General features: G+C 44.1%; 1 protein-coding gene across 2 annotated transcripts in view; it reads right to left on the bottom strand.

Moving 5' to 3' along the window:
- Positions 1-1,079: 1,079 nt before the first annotated feature.
- The window catches only part of Dnajc3 (DnaJ heat shock protein family (Hsp40) member C3), a 46,110-nt gene continuing 24,955 nt past the window's right edge, over positions 1,080-22,234 (bottom strand). Inside the window, 9 exon segments of one of the 2 annotated variants that reach the window (NM_022232.2) lie at positions 1,080-4,693; positions 5,710-5,858; positions 7,226-7,358; positions 11,662-11,782; positions 11,992-12,097; positions 13,665-13,784; positions 14,179-14,360; positions 16,598-16,750; positions 19,501-19,575. In NM_022232.2, the coding sequence (NP_071568.2) occupies positions 4,536-4,693; positions 5,710-5,858; positions 7,226-7,358; positions 11,662-11,782; positions 11,992-12,097; positions 13,665-13,784; positions 14,179-14,360; positions 16,598-16,750; positions 19,501-19,575 (1,197 nt within the window). In that variant the 3' untranslated portion in view covers positions 1,080-4,535. 2 annotated transcript variants of the gene reach the window in all.

Raw genomic sequence — 22,234 nt, 5'->3', positions numbered from 1 at the left:
CAGTGCTCAGAACCGAACTCTTCTGTTGCTGCCCTAGCTTTTATCTTCACTGCTCTTACTTCGTGGACTTAAGTGCAGTGAAGCCCAAAAGTAAACGAAGGGTTTGTACACAACAGACTTTCGCAGCTTAGTTGTTTATGACAAAGATGCCAGACATCAAAGACCAGCCTGGGACAGTGGACTGAGACTGATTATCCAGACTCTCAGGGAACAGAAGTAAGCTTTCTAAAAGAATGATTACTGGGGGGGGGGGGACAAAGAAAAAGAAATCAAAGTAAAAGAATAGAAAATTTCCAATGAGAGAGGGATTTCCAAAAGGGGAAGTCACCAACCAAACCCCTTTAAACTGGACAACCGCAGTCAGTGTGCAGGTTGTTAAGGTTCTGTTTATCATGCACTCATCTCCCAAGCAAGGATTTGCTCAAGGAGGAAAAAGGAGAGTTGCTGAGTACAAAGTGCAGGCCTTAAGATGGCGGCCTGTTACAGGACAATGAAGCCAGAACTGAGGATGAGCAGTAACGGGGGCTGTGTCTGCTGAGGGAAAGCAAGCCAGAGGCTCTGAGAAAGAATGCTGACCCCCACCCCCGCTTCTCTGTCAGCCAGCACTGGCCTCCTTTACCTGTTGACATCTCTGTTGCCATGGTACCAAGATTGCCTATGGATTTGGACGTTTCTAACCTTTCTGTAAAAGTTCTATATACATTTAAGTATTTTGTTTTTCCTTCAATATAAAACATGTAACTGAAATTAATAAAGCTGCCTTTGTTGCTGCTAGAAGCCATGGCACAAAGGAGTGTGTGTTCAGATGAAGCCACTTGTTACACTGTAACACTAGAATGGACGGTTAACCCACTACCTTAAGTCCCGTCCGTCTTCCTAGAACGTGGTCATTTAAAGGGTCTCGTTAACACAGCTGCCTGCCTAATGTGCTCTGCTCTCTTCCTTGTAGCTCACATAAAGGAAAGCCCTGTCCTCGACTCAGTCCTGGTTTTACGTGAAATAAAGGTAGTAACAGACTACCAAGATGGACGTTCTTAAAGTTTAAACCCAAAGGCCAAACATGAATCAGAAGCAAGAAAGTGGTGGATATGACCATAAATATTTTTATTAAATGTGAAAATACACGGGCATAAAAATACTGCCCATATTCATTGACATGTGTAAGCCCCAGTTGAAATAATTTTAGTTCCTTTTGTATTAAAACACTAAATTGAGATGGATTAAGTCAGGTTTGTACCATTTAAAACAAATATAAAGGTAAGAGTAATAATTTATCAAACGTCTCTAATGTTTACCTCCCCTGTGCCCACATCTCTTTGCACAGGTATCTCAACCACAGACAGTGCAATGAAACCTGTCGTTACTGTACACAGAGCCACGCAGTGGCTAATTTTACTCTTAAATCATTCAGCAAATGAGATCATCTATTAAAAAAAAAAATACCTCCCCCCCTTTAACATCATTTGAAATTACAGAATAAATGCTGCCACTACTAGAAAAGGAATGATACGACCTGGAAGAAGATCAGATTAGAGGTTACCATTTCCTCTCCTCCCTCCATCACTACGGCAAGGTCAAGTACATTCACGAAAGCCGTCCTCACTCCCGTTACCCAGACGCATCTGTAAGACAGGGCGGCACACGAGGGCCTGCACAGCCATGTCTAACTAGTGCAGCTTACCTCCTTCTGGTACACGCCAGCTTCTGACCACTTCTTTGCTATTACAGGAATACCCAGGAATGAATAATGGTGACTACTGACATTTTTTACTTAGTTATCCATAGTCCTCTCTCACATTTCGAGGATGTGTGTTTAAATTTGGTATTTTTGAGTGGGGCCTAAAGTCCTAGTGACATCCTATTGCAGCCCCACATTCTGGGACTACAGGCATGAGCCTGCTTACGTTTAAAAAAAAAAAATTGCATTCATTATCAGAACTCCAGTGACAAATCTGCATACTGCTATTTAAAAACAGACTTTTAACACTGACTACAGATAATTTTAAATTAAGATGTTACATCCAATTCACATTAATAAACTACCGAGATGTTTTTCAGGTTTTCTTCTATTCATAGAAAGAGTAAACTTTTAGAAATGAGAAGTGAAATAGGAGGAGTGGCCCCTCTAGCAGAGGCTTCTCCTCCCTCCTGAGCAATGAGCACTAGACACAGCCCAGTGGCCATGCACTTAGGAAGCTCACCACAAAGGAGGGAAAGTCTATGAACAGAACAGAGTGCAGCCGAGGTGAACTTCAATCATACTTTTCCCAGAATTACCACAAAGGTTACCTGCACTTCCTAAAAATGGAAATTGGAATGCGGAAGCAGTTCTGCAGAAAGAAAAGGAAAAGGGCAGAGAATGCTTTGTTGGTAGTGTGGCTCCATGGTGCCTGCCATCCAGTGTCAGGCAGGTAGAAGGAGCCACTGTTTGACACTGTGACTCTGGGACAGCACGCAGGCTGGAACACACTGGGCATCCTTATCTCACCGCTCAGAACTACCTCATCTGCGTGGCAGCTGCCTTTGGCACCAGAGTTTGCAATGAGAAAGCCTACTCTTCAGTTACAAGTAGGAGGGAAAAGAAAAAAAAAAAACCTCTCTGGGAAGCAAGTTAGGAGGCAGCTAATGTGGGACACATGCAGGATCCATGCAGCCCACCTTAATTTAACCCTGTCAGCATCCCTCTATGTGGGAGGGGAAGCACAGTGATGCCTCCTTTGTTCTGCTGGTGAGCACGGCTCTTTGCAAAGCACACGCACAGATGCCATCACTCCAATTCACAATTGTCAGTGACATCATCACAGAAGGAGTCAGACTGAAAGACAACTGCAACATAAGTTGCTAGCGTAAGATTATTAGGACTTGAAAACACAAGAGTGTTTTATCTCCCTGCAGTGCCTCACCCTGGCTTGGATGAACTGAATATTTGGTAGAGGACCTGGCATGGAGCTCACTCTGTAAACCAAGCTGCCTCAATCTCAGGAATCCATCTGCCTCTGCCCGTCTCTACTAGGGTAAAAGCTGCACGCTTTCTTGCCTGCCCTGAATGTTGAGACACTGAGGCGAGATGAAGGCTGAAAGGTGTTTGGAAATGCACCGTTAGGTGTTCAGTAAGGAACAGGCTCCTGAGTGAGGCCGAAAGCACTCACGTGTTTGCCCAACTCAACCGTGCGATTCTTGTTCTTGCATTTCACACAGTCCTTTTCTACATCTCCCCAGGATGACTACGGGTTAAGAAAATGACCTGGGCTTGGCTACATTCGTGCTCCCACAATCAACTGAAATGTTTCATTTCATAAAAGCGACATATTAGACCTTTATGCCCAAGCTCTCTCACAATGTTAACAAAAAAAAAAAAAAAAAACTTTCTAGAATAGAGGTGATAATTCTTACCAGAGTATTTCATCAGTAGTTCCATAAATATTCAATGTTCTTGATTTAGCAACAGATTTTTTAGGACAAAGTCTTCAGTATAAGATACTGAATAGTACATTTCTTAAAGTAAGAGGGACAAAGAATGTCTCGGGCAGGAGGAAGTGCCATCTTGTTATGTGAGGTGATAGAGGGTGCACAGCAGAGCTGGATGGATTTGCAAGTCTCTTCTTCTCAGCAGAAAAATAAACCAGGGAACATCCAGTCTAAAACCCAGCACACAGTACAGCCAAAACAGCTGGACTAAACGTGTAGGGAAGGAGATGCTGCCTCACCGCGCTGCCTAAGAGGCAACCATATGCTCTGCTCATGTTCACAAATTTCCATTCCTAAACCAATTTTGTGACAGGAAATTTCTACCAAACAACTTGGAACTTCGCTTCTTAAAAAGTATATGTCAAACTGACTTTCAAAAGTATTATCTAAAATACACAGAGCCTCTTTCATATATTTTAACTTACTCTGTTTAGTTTAACAATTCAAGTGAAATTGGTATTCTCCTATAGATATAAAATAACAACAAAAACACTCCGAGCCAGAGTCTGCACCTGGCCTTATCACCTACCACCTGCCCGGAAGCTTCCGAAAAGATGGCCTCCTGCCTGCAGTGAGAGCTGTGCTGACACAGGCACAGAAATACTTGCAAGTGAATGGACTGACCAAAGTCTAAGCACAACTGTTCCTCAGAAAATAAAGCTCAACTATTCAGCTCCCTTAAGAATACTGAGACACAAGCCATCTAAGGATCACAGCTCCTCCTCATGGTTGGTACACAGGCCTGAATAGACTCTGTCTGCCCCAGGGTGACAAATGCATATTTAATGCCTTTTAACCCCTCCACAGGGTAACTACCTCAGACTACTTCTCCCAGAAGTCACAAAGTGAGAGTCCTGCTCTGTCAGAAATACAATTCCTTGCTTCCCACCTTGACAGCCCCATCAACCTTAAGTCTACAGTAAGCACAGCTTTTTTTCTTCAAACAACTCTTTGGTCGTGGACAAACTAAAAGATTTGTTCCATTTTGTTTCCATTAGAATCCCAAACAAAATTTGTTTTTAATGTTAAAAATAATAATAAAGAAGAGGAGCAGTAAAATAGCTGGTTTAATTGAAGTGGAATTTAAATCTAAACGGTCCGCCTGAGCTGAAGGGATTGAACCCTTGCCATGAGTCCCAACTTCTGTGGAAGGGATTGCTACCACCTCCTTGCTGAGTCTCCGCATCAAGAGGGTCTTCTCCGTCATCAAACTTCCTTCTCATTTCTAGAAAAGAAAAAGCAAGTGAGGACCCATGTAAGAATCGAAGGAATTTTTAGGTGGGTCTTCTGTATTCCAAAGTATCTAAGGAGCTTCCTGGGGCTCTTTGGCCCAACAGGTGACAACACACAAAGGACACAATGAGGCACTCTCAGGGTTGGTGGGAGGGGACAGGACTCCCTTAACACCTCCAAATCCCTAAAGAGCCTGACTCTGCTCCAAACAGTACACTACACTACATTACAACTTGCAATGCATTTTGCATTCAAGAAACAGAACAGTACAGACGTATTCAATAACAAAGTGCTTACTGGTTTATGACTTTACTTGAGACAAAAGGCATTTCAACTCTGTAGTATAAATGGACGCACAGAAAAGATTTGTTCAAGGAAAACTTGATTTCCTCGATGTTGAAACTTCCTGGCTCCAATACGAATGCCCATCCCCACCCATATGACAAGGTACATGTATGAAGTCTTAGCCTGTCTCCTTCACATGCAGATCAACCAGTCCATCTGTTCAGGTGACTTGGGGCAAGCCTGCTGCTGACAGCCATGGGTACAATAGGCCAAGCTTGTGACCTGGTCTCCTCTTTTGTTGGCCAGCTTGGCATGTGGGCTTCCTCACCAGAATCCTGGGTCATTAGGGAACTTGGTACCGAGAATCACCTATCACTGAGCTGGGAAGCCAACAGAGTCTAAGAGATACCTGTGTTATGTATGATCAGTGTGGTTCTTTCATATGGTTGCCAAAAAGAGAAGAAAAAGAAAGAAAAGAAAGAAAAGAAAAAACCTAAGAAGTGACAGGAGCTTGTTCGAGTAGGAAAAAGGTATCGCACATTCGATATTCTTTCCACTAACTGTTTGCCTGGGCAAACTCGGGCCGGGAGAGGCTGGTGAGAGCGCAGGGCTCAAAGCACCCACAGCCCTGCAGCTCACCCACCCGGGTGCTCCACACCACCTAGGCCGCAGGGACGGGAAAAGCAGGAGAGAGTTGCTGCAGCTCGCCAAGAACAGAGGTACCTGGGTCGGAGAGGACTTCTTTAGCGGCTGCTATGTCAATGAACTTTTTCTCTGCTTTTTTCTTTTCCTCTTCACTCTGGAAATTATCTGGATGCCACTGCAGTGCTAACTTTCGGTATGCTTTAATGATTTCTTGTTTTTTGGCATTTCTGGAGGATGGGAGAAGTTATTTAGTATTTGTCAGGAAAAAAGTACTTCACATTCAATGTTGTTTCTACTACACACAAACTCACAAGGAAGAGATGGGTCTAACTTCCTTTCATAAAAATCCACAGGCACTGTGCTGGTATCCTTTCAGATCTCAGTGGGAGAGGGCCTGCCTTGCATATGTAGCAACCTGAGCTTCATCACAACACAGCAAACAAATACTGTAAGCTCCGTGTGTGTAAGGGGAGGGGAGGAAGGAGGGAGGGAAGGAGGGAGGGAGGGAGGGAGGGAGGGAGGGAGGGAGGGAGGGAGGGAGGGCCACCTGATGATACACAACCCTGTTTTCTTAGAAGTTCCAAAGATGTAAGTCAAAGATCCGAGACAGCGTACTGTTCTAGTCAATTTTGTTTTTCCTCCCTTTTTGGGCCATACGGATATTTGGGGGCAAATACTGAGGATTGATGCAAGGCAACCCCACTACCATGGAGCTAAGCCCCAGGGCTTCCTGAGACACTTCCTACCAAGCATCTTGGAATGTAGTACAGGTCTTCACAGCTCTGACCTTCTGAGTCTCCACACTATCATGAGCTTAGGTTTCTTGGGCATTAAAAAGACTTCACACCAGAGATGGTAGTGCAAGCCTTTAATCCCAGAAGCACTCTAGAAGAGAGGCAGGTGGATCTCTCTGAGTTTAAGGGCAGCTAGGTCTACATAGTGACTTCAGGCCAGCCAGGGTTGTAGTGAAACCCTGTCAATCTATTGATCAGAAAAAAGAGCGCACGCGTACACAGAATCTCTTTTGAGCCCCTTACTGTAGGTTAAGTTTACTTGATACTATAAGAGCTGACAGCTACTTGGGTTCTTACTTTCTAGATACAATTTTTATTGTCTGTATATGTTGCTTACGTGTGTGACCATGTGTGTGTGCAATGACAGAGAGCCAGAAGGGAAGGTCAGAACTGGAGTTAGGCATGGTTGTGAGCCATATCAAGTGCTATTAACCCAAGTCCTCTCTCCAACCCGGAACACTGGGTCTTATGAATAACAGCACAACTTTAACTTTAGGCCCAGGGGAGGGCTTCCTTTCCCTTCCCATAAAGTGCAACTCTACTTCTGAACTTTCCCACGAGTTGAGGTTGGGACTTTCTGATGCCCCAGCCTTCGTTCACACCACCCCTCTCATTAGTGCACTACAGAGTGTCTAAAACAATGCCTGTGATATACTGAAGATAGTGCACGATGTTACAGACGCTAAGGTAACACGACTGAAGTAACCTAAGTGAATGCCGTGAGCCAGGTTACAACAGAAGGAGCTAGAGTAGCTTTAAAGCAGTTAATTAAGTACAGCATGCAAGCTTGAGTAATTCACCTTTTTACTCCCAGGATTTTGTAATAATCCCGCTTCTGTGACTGTTTCAGTAACCGCTGGGCTTTCTCTAAGCCTTCCCGAATCTGCTGATCGTTTTCGTTCTGTTCCTGGGCAGCTTCATAGTCCTGGATGGCTGTCAAGACACGGTTAGGAAAATGCCTTAAGACGACGCGTCAGTGCCTTACATTCTCGGCCAACTCAGTCCCAGGTCCTCACCGCCGGCCCTTGGCTCACTGTTGCTCCCTAGAGCCTAACTTGTACCAGCTTCATAACTGTTTAAACTCCATTCATAATAGGGGCTGAAGTTCTCACTCCCATTTGACAGAACTCACTGCAGTTGGTTTACTTGTCTACACCCCAGATCGTCTCCCCACACTTGCTTCAAGTAGTGTGACATTATACAGAGCAATCTTACCACCACTAAGACTTAACTGACCACTGCGTAGCAAGGACAGTAAGACATGGGAAAGGAGACCAGCATTAAGATCCCTGGTTGATGTTTGGGAAAGCAAAAGGTACAAAGGGAGCTGGAGGGACCACCAGCTCAGTACTGCCAACATGATAGCCATGTCAATAAAAACCAACGTCCACAAAGACCTAGCATGACAGGTCTGGAGGGAATTTGCAGTGCATGGTTGGAAAGTATTTGGTATCTAACAAGCAAACAGAATCAATGAGGCAGGGCTGAGATTCATCCTTTAAAAGTAAAGCTAATGAAGATTATTTGTTCATGGGTAGTAGGATGCTGAATTTCAGGAACATTCCAATATTTCTTAGACTCACTATGCCTGGGAGTCTAAAGTCTAGCTATGACTAGACCGTGACTAGAAACTAACTTTGAGTGACAGCCCTGGGTGCGGGTCTCTGAGGAGGCCTCGTTGTAGAACTAAATTTACTTGTATCAGTTAATAGAAGAAAAATATTCAGAATCTTAAAAGTCTCCTCCATACTTTGGTTGGTCCTTGGCACTTTTCTTCCTCTGTGGAGCATGTCTGAGCCCAAGAACAATGACAGGCTATGTCCAATATGATCTACCAAGTCTGGGGTTAGTCAGGGAAGCTCAACACACATTTTTCGAAATAGAAATTAAAGCATTTCGAGACCATATTCTATTATTTGTATAGAAAAAGAATTTCTTTGGATAACATTCTTTATCTTGGCAATAATTAGTTGTGTATGGAGTAGAGGAAGGAGCTTGAACAAGTGATAAAATGACAAGCTTAGCAAACTTTAGCTTCCTGCTCTACACTGATAAAGAGCCAATGCTGTCAATAGACAGGCCCAGTGTGAGCAGCTGACCCAGAGGCTAATTCACACCACTGTGTATCACATGAGACAGTGATTCATCTACAGGGAGCTTCTCCAACAAACATCACAAACATCAGGGAGGTGTAAATCTGCAACTAATGTCCACAGCACCCACTGCCCTAGAGTGGATGACGCGCTCTCTGAAGGAATAGCAGAGAAACACGTATGACACTCAGATTTGCTAGTCATACAGACCCTTATTTTAAAATACATTTACATTCTGCGCCTCACCACCCAAGACAGGGTTTCTCTGTGCAGCCCTGGCTGTCCTAGAACTTGCTCTGTAGACCAGGCTGGCCTCGAACTCACAGAGATCCACCTGCTTCTGCTCTCTGAGAACTGGGGTTAAAGGCATGCACGACCAACACCCAGCTCACATTTTCATTCTTAAGTTTAAAAAGTGTTATTTTATTTTAAATTGAGAGCTGCCCATGGGGAAGGCAAAGAACACCTGCATTAGGCCTCTCCTGTCCACCCCGAGCCAAACTGAACTCAAGGCACATTACCCGCTGCGCCAGCTCCCCATCCCCATCCCCACCCCCACCCCCATCGGCCTAGGCTCTAAGCCATACTTGGTAAGTTACAGTGTGCATATTTGTCTTACTATAAAAAGTGCAGAATTATTCATTGTTTCCTGTATTCAAATGATTAAAAGCAGGGGCTGATTAGAACCTAAAATACTCCCCACAAGCATACATCAGCTATGTAATTGTTCTATTTCCTCAGATTCCACTGCGGAGGGTAATCTTTTAAACAGTCAACAGTACGTAATTCAAGTCTACCTCACATGCACATGCTCATACAAGCAACCTTAAGGTCAATGTACTATTAAAAGAAATTAAAATGATATAAGGAGAGTGATGTGTTGGAGAGAAGGGTTCTAGACAGAGTGGGAGAAAATGGGAGATAATTCTGATTAAAACACATGAAAAATCATCAAATAAATTTAAAAATTAGCAAAAAACCTAAATGTTCATATAGTACTATTAAAAATGTGGTAAAAGACAAATCATGTGGTAAGTTCCATCTTTCAGCTGACACACTCCTGCATGTGCCCGGACTGCCTTTCCTGATCTATCACACTCCTGCATGTGCCCGGACTGCCTTTCCTGATCTATCACACTCCTGCATGTGCCCGGACTGCCTTTCCTGAACTATCACACTCCTGCATGTGCCCGGACTGCCTTTCCTGAACTATCACACTCCTGCATGTGCCCGGACTGCCTTTCCTGATCTATCACACTCCTGCATGTGCCCGGACTGCCTTTCCTGATCTATCACACTCCTGCATGTGCCCGGACTGCCTTTCCTGATCTATCACACTCCTGCATGTGCCCGGACTGCCTTTCCTGATCTATCACACTCCTGCATGTGCCCGGACTGCCTTTCCTGATCTATCACACTCCTGCATGTGCCCGGACTGCCTTTCCTGAACTATCACACTCCTGCATGTGCCCGGACTGCCTTTCCTGATCTATCACACTCCTGCATGTGCCCGGACTGCCTTTCCTGATCTATCACACTCCTGCATGTGCCCGGACTGCCTTTCCTGATCTATCACACTCCTGCATGTGCCCGGACTGCCTTTCCTGATCTATCACACTCCTGCATGTGCCCGGACTGCCTTTCCTGATCTATCACACTCCTGCATGTGCCCGGACTGCCTTTCCTGAACTAACATACTCCTGCATGTGCCCGGACTGCCTTTCCTGAACTAACATACTCCTGCATGTGCCCGGACTGCCTTTCCTGAACTAACAAACTCCTGCATGTGCCCGGACTGCCTTTCCTGATCTATCACACTCCTGCATGTGCCCGGACTGCCTTTCCTGATCTATCACACTCCTGCATGTGCCCGGACTGCCTTTCCTGATCTATCACACTCCTGCATGTGCCCGGACTGCCTTTCCTGAACTATCACACTCCTGCATGTGCCCGGACTGCCTTTCCTGATCTATCACACTCCTGCATGTGCCCGGACTGCCTTTCCTGATCTATCACACTCCTGCATGTGCCCGGACTGCCTTTCCTGATCTATCACACTCCTGCATGTGCCCGGACTGCCTTTCCTGAACTATCACACTCCTGCATGTGCCCGGACTGCCTTTCCTGATCTATCACACTCCTGCATGTGCCCGGACTGCCTTTCCTGATCTATCACACTCCTGCATGTGCCCGGACTGCCTTTCCTGATCTATCACACTCCTGCATGTGCCCGGACTGCCTTTCCTGATCTATCACACTCCTGCATGTGCCCGGACTGCCTTTCCTGATCTATCACACTCCTGCATGTGCCCGGACTGCCTTTCCTGAACTAACATACTCCTGCATGTGCCCGGACTGCCTTTCCTGAACTAACATACTCCTGCATGTGCCCGGACTGCCTTTCCTGATCTATCATACTCCTGCATGTGCCCGGACTGCCTTTCCTGATCTATCACACTCCTGCATGTGCCCGGACTGCCTTTCCTGATCTATCACACTCCTGCATGTGCCCGGACTGCCTTTCCTGATCTATCACACTCCTGCATGTGCCCGGACTGCCTTTCCTGATCTATCACACTCCTGCATGTGCCCGGACTGCCTTTCCTGATCTATCATACTCCTGCATGTGCCCGGACTGCCTTTCCTGAACTAACATACTCCTGCATGTGCCCGGACTGCCTTTCCTGAACTAACATACTCCTGCATGTGCCCGGACTGCCTTTCCTGAACTAACAAACTCCTGCATGTGCCCGGACTGCCTTTCCTGAGATCCTCATAACATGTAGTAGGAAGCCCTCTTAGTTTACCTTCCCCTCATGTAGCTAAAGTTGGGGGTCACAGAATCATCTTGTTGGATAATGTATATGCACACTTTGTGTGTGTATTATACGTGCTCTCATGGTCCACTGACACGGTTTCAACAGAACTCTCCTCAGATGCTATACCTATTATGGTCCACTGAGACAGAATAATTCCTCAGATGCTATACCTATTATGATCCACTAAGACAGAATAATTACCAACTTTTCAAATTCTTAGCCATGTGCAGATACATCTGTTCAAAATTAAATGCAACTGAACATGTGCTGGTTTCATACACTTTAACCTTTAGATACTGCGAGTCAAATTCCTTTAAAAGTTACCTTCATCATACATTTCCTCTATTAGATAGGCCTCCGCTCGATCTTTCAGAGCATTTACATTGTCGGGCTCCAGCTGTAAAACTTCAGAGCATATTTTAATGGCTTCGACTGGCTTCTCATCCTAAAAGTAAAGGTAAAAAAAGATGGAGTGGTAGTGCTTGCCTGTCATGCATGAGTTCTTGAGGTCAATACTCAGTGCCAAAATAAATTAAGAACAAGCATAGTGGACCAGAGAGGGAGGGATGGCTCGGTAGTCAGGGCACAAAATGAAGGAAGCAATCTTAAGTCGTTATGGCTGCTGTCCCGTGTCTGGGAACACGTAGTTGTTACCTTGGAGAAGCAGTGACAGATCCTTTCTTTGGAGCGGACTGTGTACTCAGCAACACTGGGCTCTGCCTTCATGACAGATTCGTATTTGCTGGTTGCATCTGTGTATCTATGAAATGAGCAATGAGTAACAAGGAGATATTCCCAAAGCTGCAGAGACCACCCTCTCCTCCTTTCACTCTGTGCTTCTTAGTAAGTACAGTGGCAAGAGCACAAGCCCTGCTCAATACAACTCCTCTAACCTGCCCAACACAGAGACAGGAGTCTCTAAAGCATGTGTGGGGGGGGGGGGGCAGATGACTCAGGTAAAGATGCTTGCCAACACGACGGACACCTGAGTTTAACCCCTAAAACTCACAAGGTAGAAGAACCCCATGCATATTCTCCTGGGCATGGATTTGCTTACACACACAAGTAAAAGCATGTGGTGGGGCACACAGGTGGGTGAGAGTTAAATGAAGACACTGTGGGAACTCATTGTCCATGCTGAGGTGAGACCAGAGGTGGGGCTGCTTCAGGGTGGTCCATGCTCCTCAGAGTCCAGCCAGCTACTTCACCAGACTAACCCAATGCCCTGTCACTAGAACACTTGTTCATGTCTCCCCAGAAAGAGTTCACAAAACAGACCACACACACACACACACACACACACACACACACACACACACACACACAGTGGGCGACAGGAAGCAGCAATGGCCAGCAAACCCAGGACTGTGTAAGTCAGAAGCACTCCTCTACCATGGAGCTGTAGCTCTGACTGATGTCTTACAGAGGAAAGCAGACTTAGTCAATGGGCGGTCTTTGGTGAAGGAATCGCTAAACAAACTACAGTGGGCAGTAATACCATGGCAATACTGCCATGAAACAGAAAGGGAAATTAACTTCAGAAGCTGGATAAATGCCCAGAGAATTATGCTAAGGGGGATAAAGGCGCATCTCAGAAGTTTACTTTTTTATTGTTGCCTTAAAATGGCAAAGCTATAGAAACAAAGAGTAAATTCACCGCTGCAGAATCTGAGGACAGCTAGGGACGGGAAAGAAGCTGTGGCTGTAAAAGGCCACCTAAGAGAGACTTCAGTAGTGACAGAACTAATCAACATCCTGACCATGGCATTGACAGCGACAGAGGCACTCATTCTGAGAGGCCACAGTCTCCCTCTACTATGCAGTGGTGTGTGCAAAGTCATCTCTACCACAGCCCTTGCCCAGCCCATCAACCCCACACCCGATGTTGGCACAGACACATACGACCCATTGCTTCAAGCAACTCCCACTGTAAGACGACATTGAAATATCTACACCTCTCCAAGGGTTTTCCTTTACTCCTGGCCTTTGCTGCTACAGCCTGGGTTCAGGGCTCTTCCTCGCCCCTCCCATAAGCTCCGCGCTAGCACTCTGTGGTCAGCTCATACCCCAGCCCTTCATATTGGTGTGCCTCCCACATAAGCCTTACGACTAAACGCTGTAGACAACAGTCTGTACTCTGAATGGATAGTTCAGTGCCTAGTGCACAAAAGAAGAGAAACGTGAGATAGCATGCGGCCATAGTGCGGACACCATGCAGTTCTACTGCTGAGCTCTTGCCTGCTTCCACAGTGTGCACATAATCCTGGTGGTGCTGCTATGCCGGCCGCCATCGCATCCTAACCAGGCAGATAAGGAAAGGTGCTTACCTCCCGTCTCTGATCAGCTCTTCAGCTGACCCAATCAGCTTGTTAAGTTTCTTCACTTGCTTATAGTGTGCAAAACACCGCTTGTGGTCCTGGTCAAGTTTCAGACATTCACGAACTTCACTGCTCAAGTAATTTTAAAAAAAGAAATATTCCAAGTCAAGATAATCACTGAATACTTTTCTGTATTAAGTAGAGAAATCATCAGTAAGGTATTTTTCTTTGGAATGATGAAAACATGCTGACTTCCTAATTTGCCATGCACACTGTCACATAGACACAGTAATCAGTATGGCACAGATATTCTCGTTGACTTCAGCAAGGAAAACAGCATCCTCATTTATATTAGTATGACTACTTCAAGAAGGTAAGCTATAGGATGTATATATTATATATTATAATACCTTAGGGAGAACCTAAGTTGTTTGAGTGGCTATAGGCATCTTTAAAAGCCTTAATATGCCTATTAACGTAACATGAAGACTGGAAGGACCAGCTAGGGAGTGAAGGAACTGACCTGAGAGACAGCTCGTGGTCTCCTAGCTGGTAGTAGAGAATGCTGATCTTGTAAAACGCCTCTGTGTTGTCATTCTTGAGCTTTGAAGCAGCCTTTAAGTCACTGATGGCTTTCCTAGGCTCTCCTTCCTTTATGAAGCACTCTGCTCGCAGCTCACGCAATTCTGCATCCCAAACACAAACCTTAAGAAACAAAAGAACTCGACTTTAAGACACATAGGTATGCACACTGCTTCTTGCACCTTACACACTCATGCACACACTCATCAACAGAAAAACCCTCAGCCAGTGTGAAAAGAACACTATTTTATAAATGGTGTTGAGAACCCTGACACACTTGAGTGTGACAGAATGTGGTAAGCTCTTGAGTGTTGTCTTAAACTCTTAACAGGGATAGGAGATGCACATGCAACAAAAGGGCCTTTTTCTGTTCTTTCTCTCTTCCTCTTACAGTTTTAAAACTCTGAATATAAGAAAACACAGCATTTGCACATTGAGTTCCAGCCAAGTTTAATGCACAATGAAGCCTTTCTCAAAAAAACAGAAAAAAATCCTACAGTGTTGACTATTAGATGATTCCCACTCAAACATGTGAAGGGAATATTCAATATTCAACACTCATGATTGCTATAATTAAGAAATCTAAGTTCTGCTTTGTAATTCTTGATTTGCCTTGTGTGTTGAGACAGGACACCATGTATAGGCTCTTCCAGAGGTCCTGAGTTCAAATCCCAGCAACCTCATGGTGGCTCACAACCCTCTGTAATGGGGTCTGATGCCCTCTTCTGGTGTGTCTGAAGAGAGTGACAGTGTATCCACATACATAAGAAAGTAAATAAATCTTAAAACAAAAAAAAAACCAGAATGTCTCTATGTCTTATCACATGACTTCTTCTATAAAATTATTAAATAAGAGCCAACAGGATGTTTGAATCTGTGAAGATGCTTGCCTCCAAGCCTAGGGACGAGCACAATCCCAGGACCCACATAAAGACAGAGGACAGACCTGACTCCACAGAATTAATCTGTGGCCTCTCAAGTGCATCACAGTACATACAACTACACACACACGTAGACTGTCTTTATTCAGGTGAAGACAGGCACACGATAAGGCAAGGCCTGTGATTGGGCAGTAAAAAAGTTAGGCGGGGACAGAGTTTTGAAAAGAGGACAGGGGAGAAAGAGAAAGAAGAACCAAGATGGCAGAGGAGAAGGACAACCCAGGTCTGTGTGTCCTTAAATGGCCACAGGCAGTTATGAATATTTCATAAAGGATGGATTTTTATAGAACAATTTGTCTTATCTAGGTGGGCAGTTTATATCATTATCAATTGGTTGTGAGTTTATCATGTGGACATTTTGTAGAATGAGAATTTAAGATATAAATCTGATTGCTAAATTACAAGCTTACTGAGTTTTTATTTTACCAGGTAACTGGGAGTTGTGACTACAACCCCAGGGGGCGGATGCTTGGATGTGAGCAGAGTCTGCAGTAAGAGTTACAAGAGGGCGGCTGCTGCTGCAGGGCTCAGAGAATAGCCTGTGGCAGCGACAGCAAGGGATGGAGATTGGGAGCTTAGTGGGTGAGACGCTTTGCTGACTGAGATGATGTCATGTAGCCTACTGGTACTGGCGCTAGCGTGGGATGGTGTACCTTTTTTTTAATATTTACCGCAAAACAAGTAATGTTTAAATTATCAAGTGAATCCACATCACATGTTTACTGCCAATATGACGTTAAAGAGCTGTGAAAATGGTAATTATAGTATTTCCATTCAGGCTTCTTCTGAAATCCTTCTGAGGCAAGGAAATCCTAAACTTAATGCTGCCTAATAGAACCCTCCCTGTGTAGCGTTCTTTCTCTGCCTTCTCTCTTACAAGGTTCTCACTATAGAAGCATTCCTCTTTGTTTCCAAACACCATCTTTCTTTTAAGTAACATGTCTTTACCTGTTATCTAGCAAAGCATTCTCCAAAATAAGACAGACAGACAGACACATAGGCAGGCAGGCAGGCAGGCAGGCAGGCAGGCAGGCAGGCAGGCAAGACAATCAGTGGGTAAAACACATAATTCCCAACCTGGTGTGATCGTGCAAGCCATTAATCCCAGCACTTGGGAGGCAAAGGTAGGCAGACCTCTGTGAGTTCAAGGCCAGCCTGGTCTATATTGAGAGTTTTGAGTTAACCAGAGCTACATAGAAATAGAAAGACTCTACCTCAAAAAACAACAACAAAAAATATAATTCTCACTTTACAGCATGTCAATATTTGCTTAAAGCTTGAGTTGCAAATTTCTATGACCAATTTTTAAGACCTAAAAACCCCAAGGTCAGATGTGTCCTATCCTGGTTGTGGTGGGACATAAATGTTCAAAGTGTCTGACAGGGCTCGTCAGCTACAGCATCTTAGAAACAAACGCACCTCTAAAATCTCATCAAGGAAGGTTATAGCCGCAGTGTAGTCAGCGCTGTCAAAGGCATCGAGTGCTTGGGCGCGCAGGCGCTGCATCTCATCGGCTTTTACGAGTTGAGACTGGGCTTCCTTCTCTTCATTCTCACTTGGATTAGATTTGAGCTACAGCCAAACAACAAAGTAACAGTTGTGATCTTACGAATCCAGTACCTGTCCCATCCACAAAGAACCACCATCCAAATACCATGGCACAGACCCTGCACAGAAGAGCCGATCAGACCGTGCCATAAACCGAGACAATACGAAGGGTTGCCAACACTGGGCTACTCAGTCTATATCAGCGGGTAACATGGATGGACGTTTTACCATTTCCCAGTGACAAAGTCATGAATATTTTCATACATATTTCATGACCTTTACCATTATTTATGTATGTGTGCTGTGTGGTTAGGACTGTATGTCCCAGCACAAGTGCAGAGAGCAGAAACCCATATGTGGTTCCAGGGATTAGTTAGGCGTGACAGCATGTAGCATTACCCACTGAGCCATCTCGTCAGCCCTTTGTTTACTTTTCAATAAAGTCTAAATAAATGAACAAGTTGGTCACCCAAAACCTGAGCTAATCAGTTTTTACATGCACTGAGCATGTCCTTAACAATGAAAAGAAGGTGACACATATCTGGGCATGGTGAGCACTCCCAAGTGAAGTCTCGGCAGGCACTACCAAAAGTACAAGTTCCCTTCCAGCCTGGGCCTCGGGCTAAGCACTTCCTCTACCGCTGGATCCCAGTCCCACACTTCATGGCTGTTCCATGGTGTATGAATTCACAATGAGGGGTGTAGCTCAGTGACAGAATTCTTACAGAACACTGTAAACAACTAAAACACAATGAAGTGGAAATTCGTTCCCCTTGAATTATATATCAGACCACTTTAAACTGTGGACATTTTCTACTAAAGTTAGTTACAGCTATTAAAGTACCTAAATTTGACCCACTTGAGGTAAAAATAAAATTATTTAATAGAGTTCTAGTTTATTTGCATAATCTGAGTTGTTAAGTTATGCAGACACAAATTAAAAAGGTAAATGACATATTGGGGAGGAGTTATAAACAATACTATCATATAAGGTCATATCAGTAATTCATAGAATTCAAAAACAACACCTGCTAGGAAAAAACAGGCAAAGGCCTTGAAAATAAATAAACTGCCAGCAGGCACACAGAGACACACTCCACATCACTTACCATCAGGAAAACAGGAATCATACAGAGACCCCTACCACCTTACACTTATTAGGAATGCCACTGCAGTGCTTGGGGCCTAGAATGTTCCCCCAAAGGTGGATATGGGGGAGGGAGCATTCCTCAAGCATTATGGCCTGCAGCAAAATGACTGCAGCCTGACTCATTCGGTCAAACTTCTGGAGACTGGGCCAAGCCAGTTTATTCTCAACATATTTAAATGCTGTACAATTTTTTTAGCGACAAAATTACCTATTTCAAAGAAAATAATTTCTTAGTAACTGTTTAGATTAATTAGTGACTTTATAGAATTCCTGATTTGATTCAAATAATCTTAGGAAGAAAGGTTAAAGTAATGGTTTTTTTAAGATTTATTTATTTATTATATATAAGTACACTGTAGCTGTCTTCACACACACCAGAAGAGGGCATCAGATCTCATTACAGATGGTTGTGGTTGCCAGGATTTGAAATCAGGACCTCTCGAAGAGCAGTCATTGCTCTTAGCCACTGAGCCATCTCTCCAGCCCTAAAGAAATGTTTTTAGTCCTATTGTCAGAGACACATAATAAAGTTAGAATCAAGAATAAAATGTGGCCCCTCCTCATAGAACAGTAAGCAAAAGCTGCATAATCAGGAATACAATAAGCTTTCATAATTGCACTGAGAAGAAAATTAGGCACACACACATATACACAAATATCTAATCAAAGAAAAACATTCATTCTAGCTCAGGTCCAAGGATGAAACCACAGGTGTGCACTATGATAAATCAAAGCTGTGGAAAACTGTTTCTTTGAACTTATACTGAGCTTATAGAATAAATCACTATGGGCTGGAGAGATGGCTCAGTGGTTAAGAACTGCTGTTCCAGAGGTCCTGAGTTCAAATCCCAGCAACTACATGATAGCTCAGAACCATCTGTAATGAGATCTGATGCCCTCTTCTGGTGTGTCTGAAGAGAGCAACAGTGTACTCACATTAAATTAATTAATTAATTATCAATTAATTAATTAAAAAGAACACTGCTTTGAACTAAATTCCTTCTGCAATTCCCTTTTGCATAACATTTTATCTATAAGGTAATTTTATAAAGAACTTTTATCTAATAAAGTAAAGAAGGCCAGTGAGAAGAAATAAAGTAAGGCTGTGGCTGTGGGGTTCTGGCCCATCTACCGTGTGTGTGTGTGTGTGTGTGTGTGTGTGTGTGTGTGTGCACGTAGTATGTGTGCACACACGTATATACATGTGTACATGTATGTCTATATGTCTATATATATGTACAATATGTCTATAATGTCTATCTATATGTACATGTATAGGTATATATAAGTAGATAAGTATGAATGCGTGCAGGTGGTCGGGCCTGGCCGAATGTGTGTATGTGTGTGTATGTGTGCATATGTGTACACCTGACTTTCTTTATCTTTTTTTCTCTGTGAAATTGCCAAAAGTCATCACTATTTGATACCAGAATCGTGAGAGTTAAATTGCCAGAAGCCATCAGCTTCTGGCCCTCAAAACAGTAGGAGGGAGTTACAAGGCCAGAGGTCACCAGCCTTTGGCCTTCACCCAGTGCTGTGTCCCACTTCAGTCCCTGACTGTTAGGGCTGGCTCCCAGCAATACAGTATGTCCTCAATAATACCTTCTTAGAGCCAGGCACTTACCACTTTCTTAAAGTCATCCTCTGCTTCGGCGAGCCTTCCTTGTTTGAGTAGTAAGTGACCTCTCTGTAATCTTGCCTAGGAGGAAAAAGAGGGGTCGTCTTGAGTACTGTGCATTTCTAACTTTTCTTTAAAATAAAGAATAAATAATGTAATCAAGTTACTGGTACTCCTTTCCCAATGTCTGTTTGCCTTATTACTAAGACAAATTCCTATAGCTATAGAATGTAGAAGCTTATTTTTAATGAAGTATGTTTCCTTTAAAAATGTTTTGTTCAACACAAAAAAATCATAAGCAGGGTTCTGTTTTGGGAGTTCTTTCTTTGTTTAAGATATAAGATTTTCAAGGTGCTAAGAATGCCCTGGAACTAGATGATGGCAATGACTGAACAACCTAAAAATACACTAAGAGCCACTGATCCTCCACAATGTGAACTGAACAGGACATGCATTGTATACATTTTTTTTTAATTAAGCTGGTTATCAAACACAAGGACTCATAAAGAAGATACAAGGGTTCTACCTTCAAGATACATTCCAGGCTCTGTTTAATTTTAAAAGATACTTTTTGACATCATACTAAATCTTTTCCACGGAGAATTGCAGGGAGACTATCTCCAGAAATAGGTTTGCTGTTCACTAAGCCTTCAATCTTCAATGTAAATATTTGTTATAGCCAAAATGAGGGTGTCTCTTCCCCCTTCATTTCTGATATTCCTCTTCTTCTAATACACATAACCTTCAACTTATATCTACTCTCTGACTAGAAATTAAAAGACTAATTCCTTCTAAAAAACAACAAAACAACAACAACAAATCAGAAACTACAGGTCGCCACTTAGGTTTATGTATTACTTTTACAGAACATAAAATTCCCCTAATTCTCTATCAAATACATCAACACATATAAAAACAACCGTTAAGGCCATTTCAGCTAGCTAATGACGAATCATAATGCTAAGAAAATGGGTTACTTAACCTTTGTAAAAGGTTATACTCAGCTGTCTCAAGTAATAAAGTCAGCAAAAATATTGCAATTGGGAATCCTACTTTAAAATAATATTGCAACCGTATTTCAAATCAAACATGCATCACGTGGCTGTTAGTTTGCTCGGATCCTTTTAGACACAGGGAAAACTACAAATGACAGTTACAAAGGTAATTCTGAGGCCACTTTGACTGGCCTGATGAGGGTCATGTGTTGGTATGTGATCCGCAGTTGGTGCTGCCATTTTGGGAATGGAGAAAACTATGCAGCCAGGGCCTGGTTAAAGAAAGCAGGGCACAGAGGATTGGTTATCCTTGGGAGCCATATCTTATCCTGATCTATCGTACATTCTCTGCTTCCTGTTAGCCATAAAGTCAGTGTTCCTCTTCCATATGCTCCCATATCCTTCCATCGCAGGCCCACAATCATGGAGCCAAGGACGGACTACTGCATACTGAGAGCTCTGAAACCATGAATCTCTCATTAGTCGTTTCCCTTAGCTGTGCTGTCACACTGCTAGAACTAATGCACCAGCAAAGGAGTCCCCATACAACCTGTGACAGCCAGCCTTCAGCATAGGAGACTGTAAGCTTCGGAACCTCGGAGGCTCTTACAGTGCTGCCAGGAAGAACCACACCAACAATGCTTGGAAGCCACCAAACCCCCTTAACTGGGCCACTCTGCTTGTTCTTCCTAAGGCATCCTTGAGTGAACTGCTGAAACCCTACTCAGCCTCCTAAGTCTCTCTCACGTCATGTCCTGCGTTCCATCCCTCACATGAACTGGTCTTCCTAACCACAAAGTTAGTGCTGTCAACCACCTAGTATACCCCGTGAAGTACTATCAACCACCTAGTACACCCCATGAAGTACTGTCATCCACCTAGTATACCCCGTGAAGTGCTGTCAACCACCTAGTACACCCCATGAAGTACTGTCATCCACCTAGTATACCCCGTGAAGTACTGTCATCCACCTAGTATACCCCGTGAAGTACTGTCATCCACCTAGTACACCCCGTGAAGTACTGTCATCCACCTAGTATACCCCGTGAAGTACTGTCATCCACCTAGTACACCCCGTGAAGTACTGTCATCCACCTAGTATACCCCGTGAAGTACTGTCATCCACCTAGTACACCCCGTGAAGTACTGTCAACCACCTAGTATACCCCGTGGTGGCTCTTCCTGGTTGTCAGCTTGGCTACACCTGGAATGAACTACAACCCAGAAATGGAGGCACACCTGTGACCCAGATGATGAGGCTGGAAGACACAGGCTTTTGACCCAGATCTTGATATGGGATGACATTCGCTTTTAATCCAGATCTTGAGGCATAGTGGCCATGAAAAGCTTAGGCCTAGGCAAGGCAATACACGTCTTTAATCCCAGGAGACAGAAGCAAGCAGATCTGAGTTCAAGGCCAGCCTGAGACAGAACAAGTTCCAAATCCAGGCATGGTGGTACACACCTTTAATCTGAGTCACACCTTCTGCTACAGGCCTACACAAGACTACATAAGGGGGGCTGGGGATTTGGCTCAGTGGTAGAGCGCTTGCCTAGGAAGCGCAAGGCCCTGGGTTCGGTCCCCAGCTCCGAAAAAAAGAACCAAAAAAAAAAAAAAGACTACATAAGGACAATGGGAGAAGGCAGGCCCACTCTTCCTGGCCGGCTTGCACTTACTTGCCAGCACATCTGTTGGACCCTGCTTCTTCAGAATTCCACCTTACAGAGAAGACCAGCTGAAACAC

The sequence above is a fragment of the Rattus norvegicus genome, chromosome 15 (assembly GCF_021556685.1).
Source record: "Rattus norvegicus strain SHRSP/BbbUtx chromosome 15, alternate assembly SHRSP_T2T, whole genome shotgun sequence".
NCBI lineage: Eukaryota > Metazoa > Chordata > Mammalia > Rodentia > Muridae > Rattus > Rattus norvegicus.
This window is presented reverse-complemented; position numbering and strand designations above follow the sequence as displayed.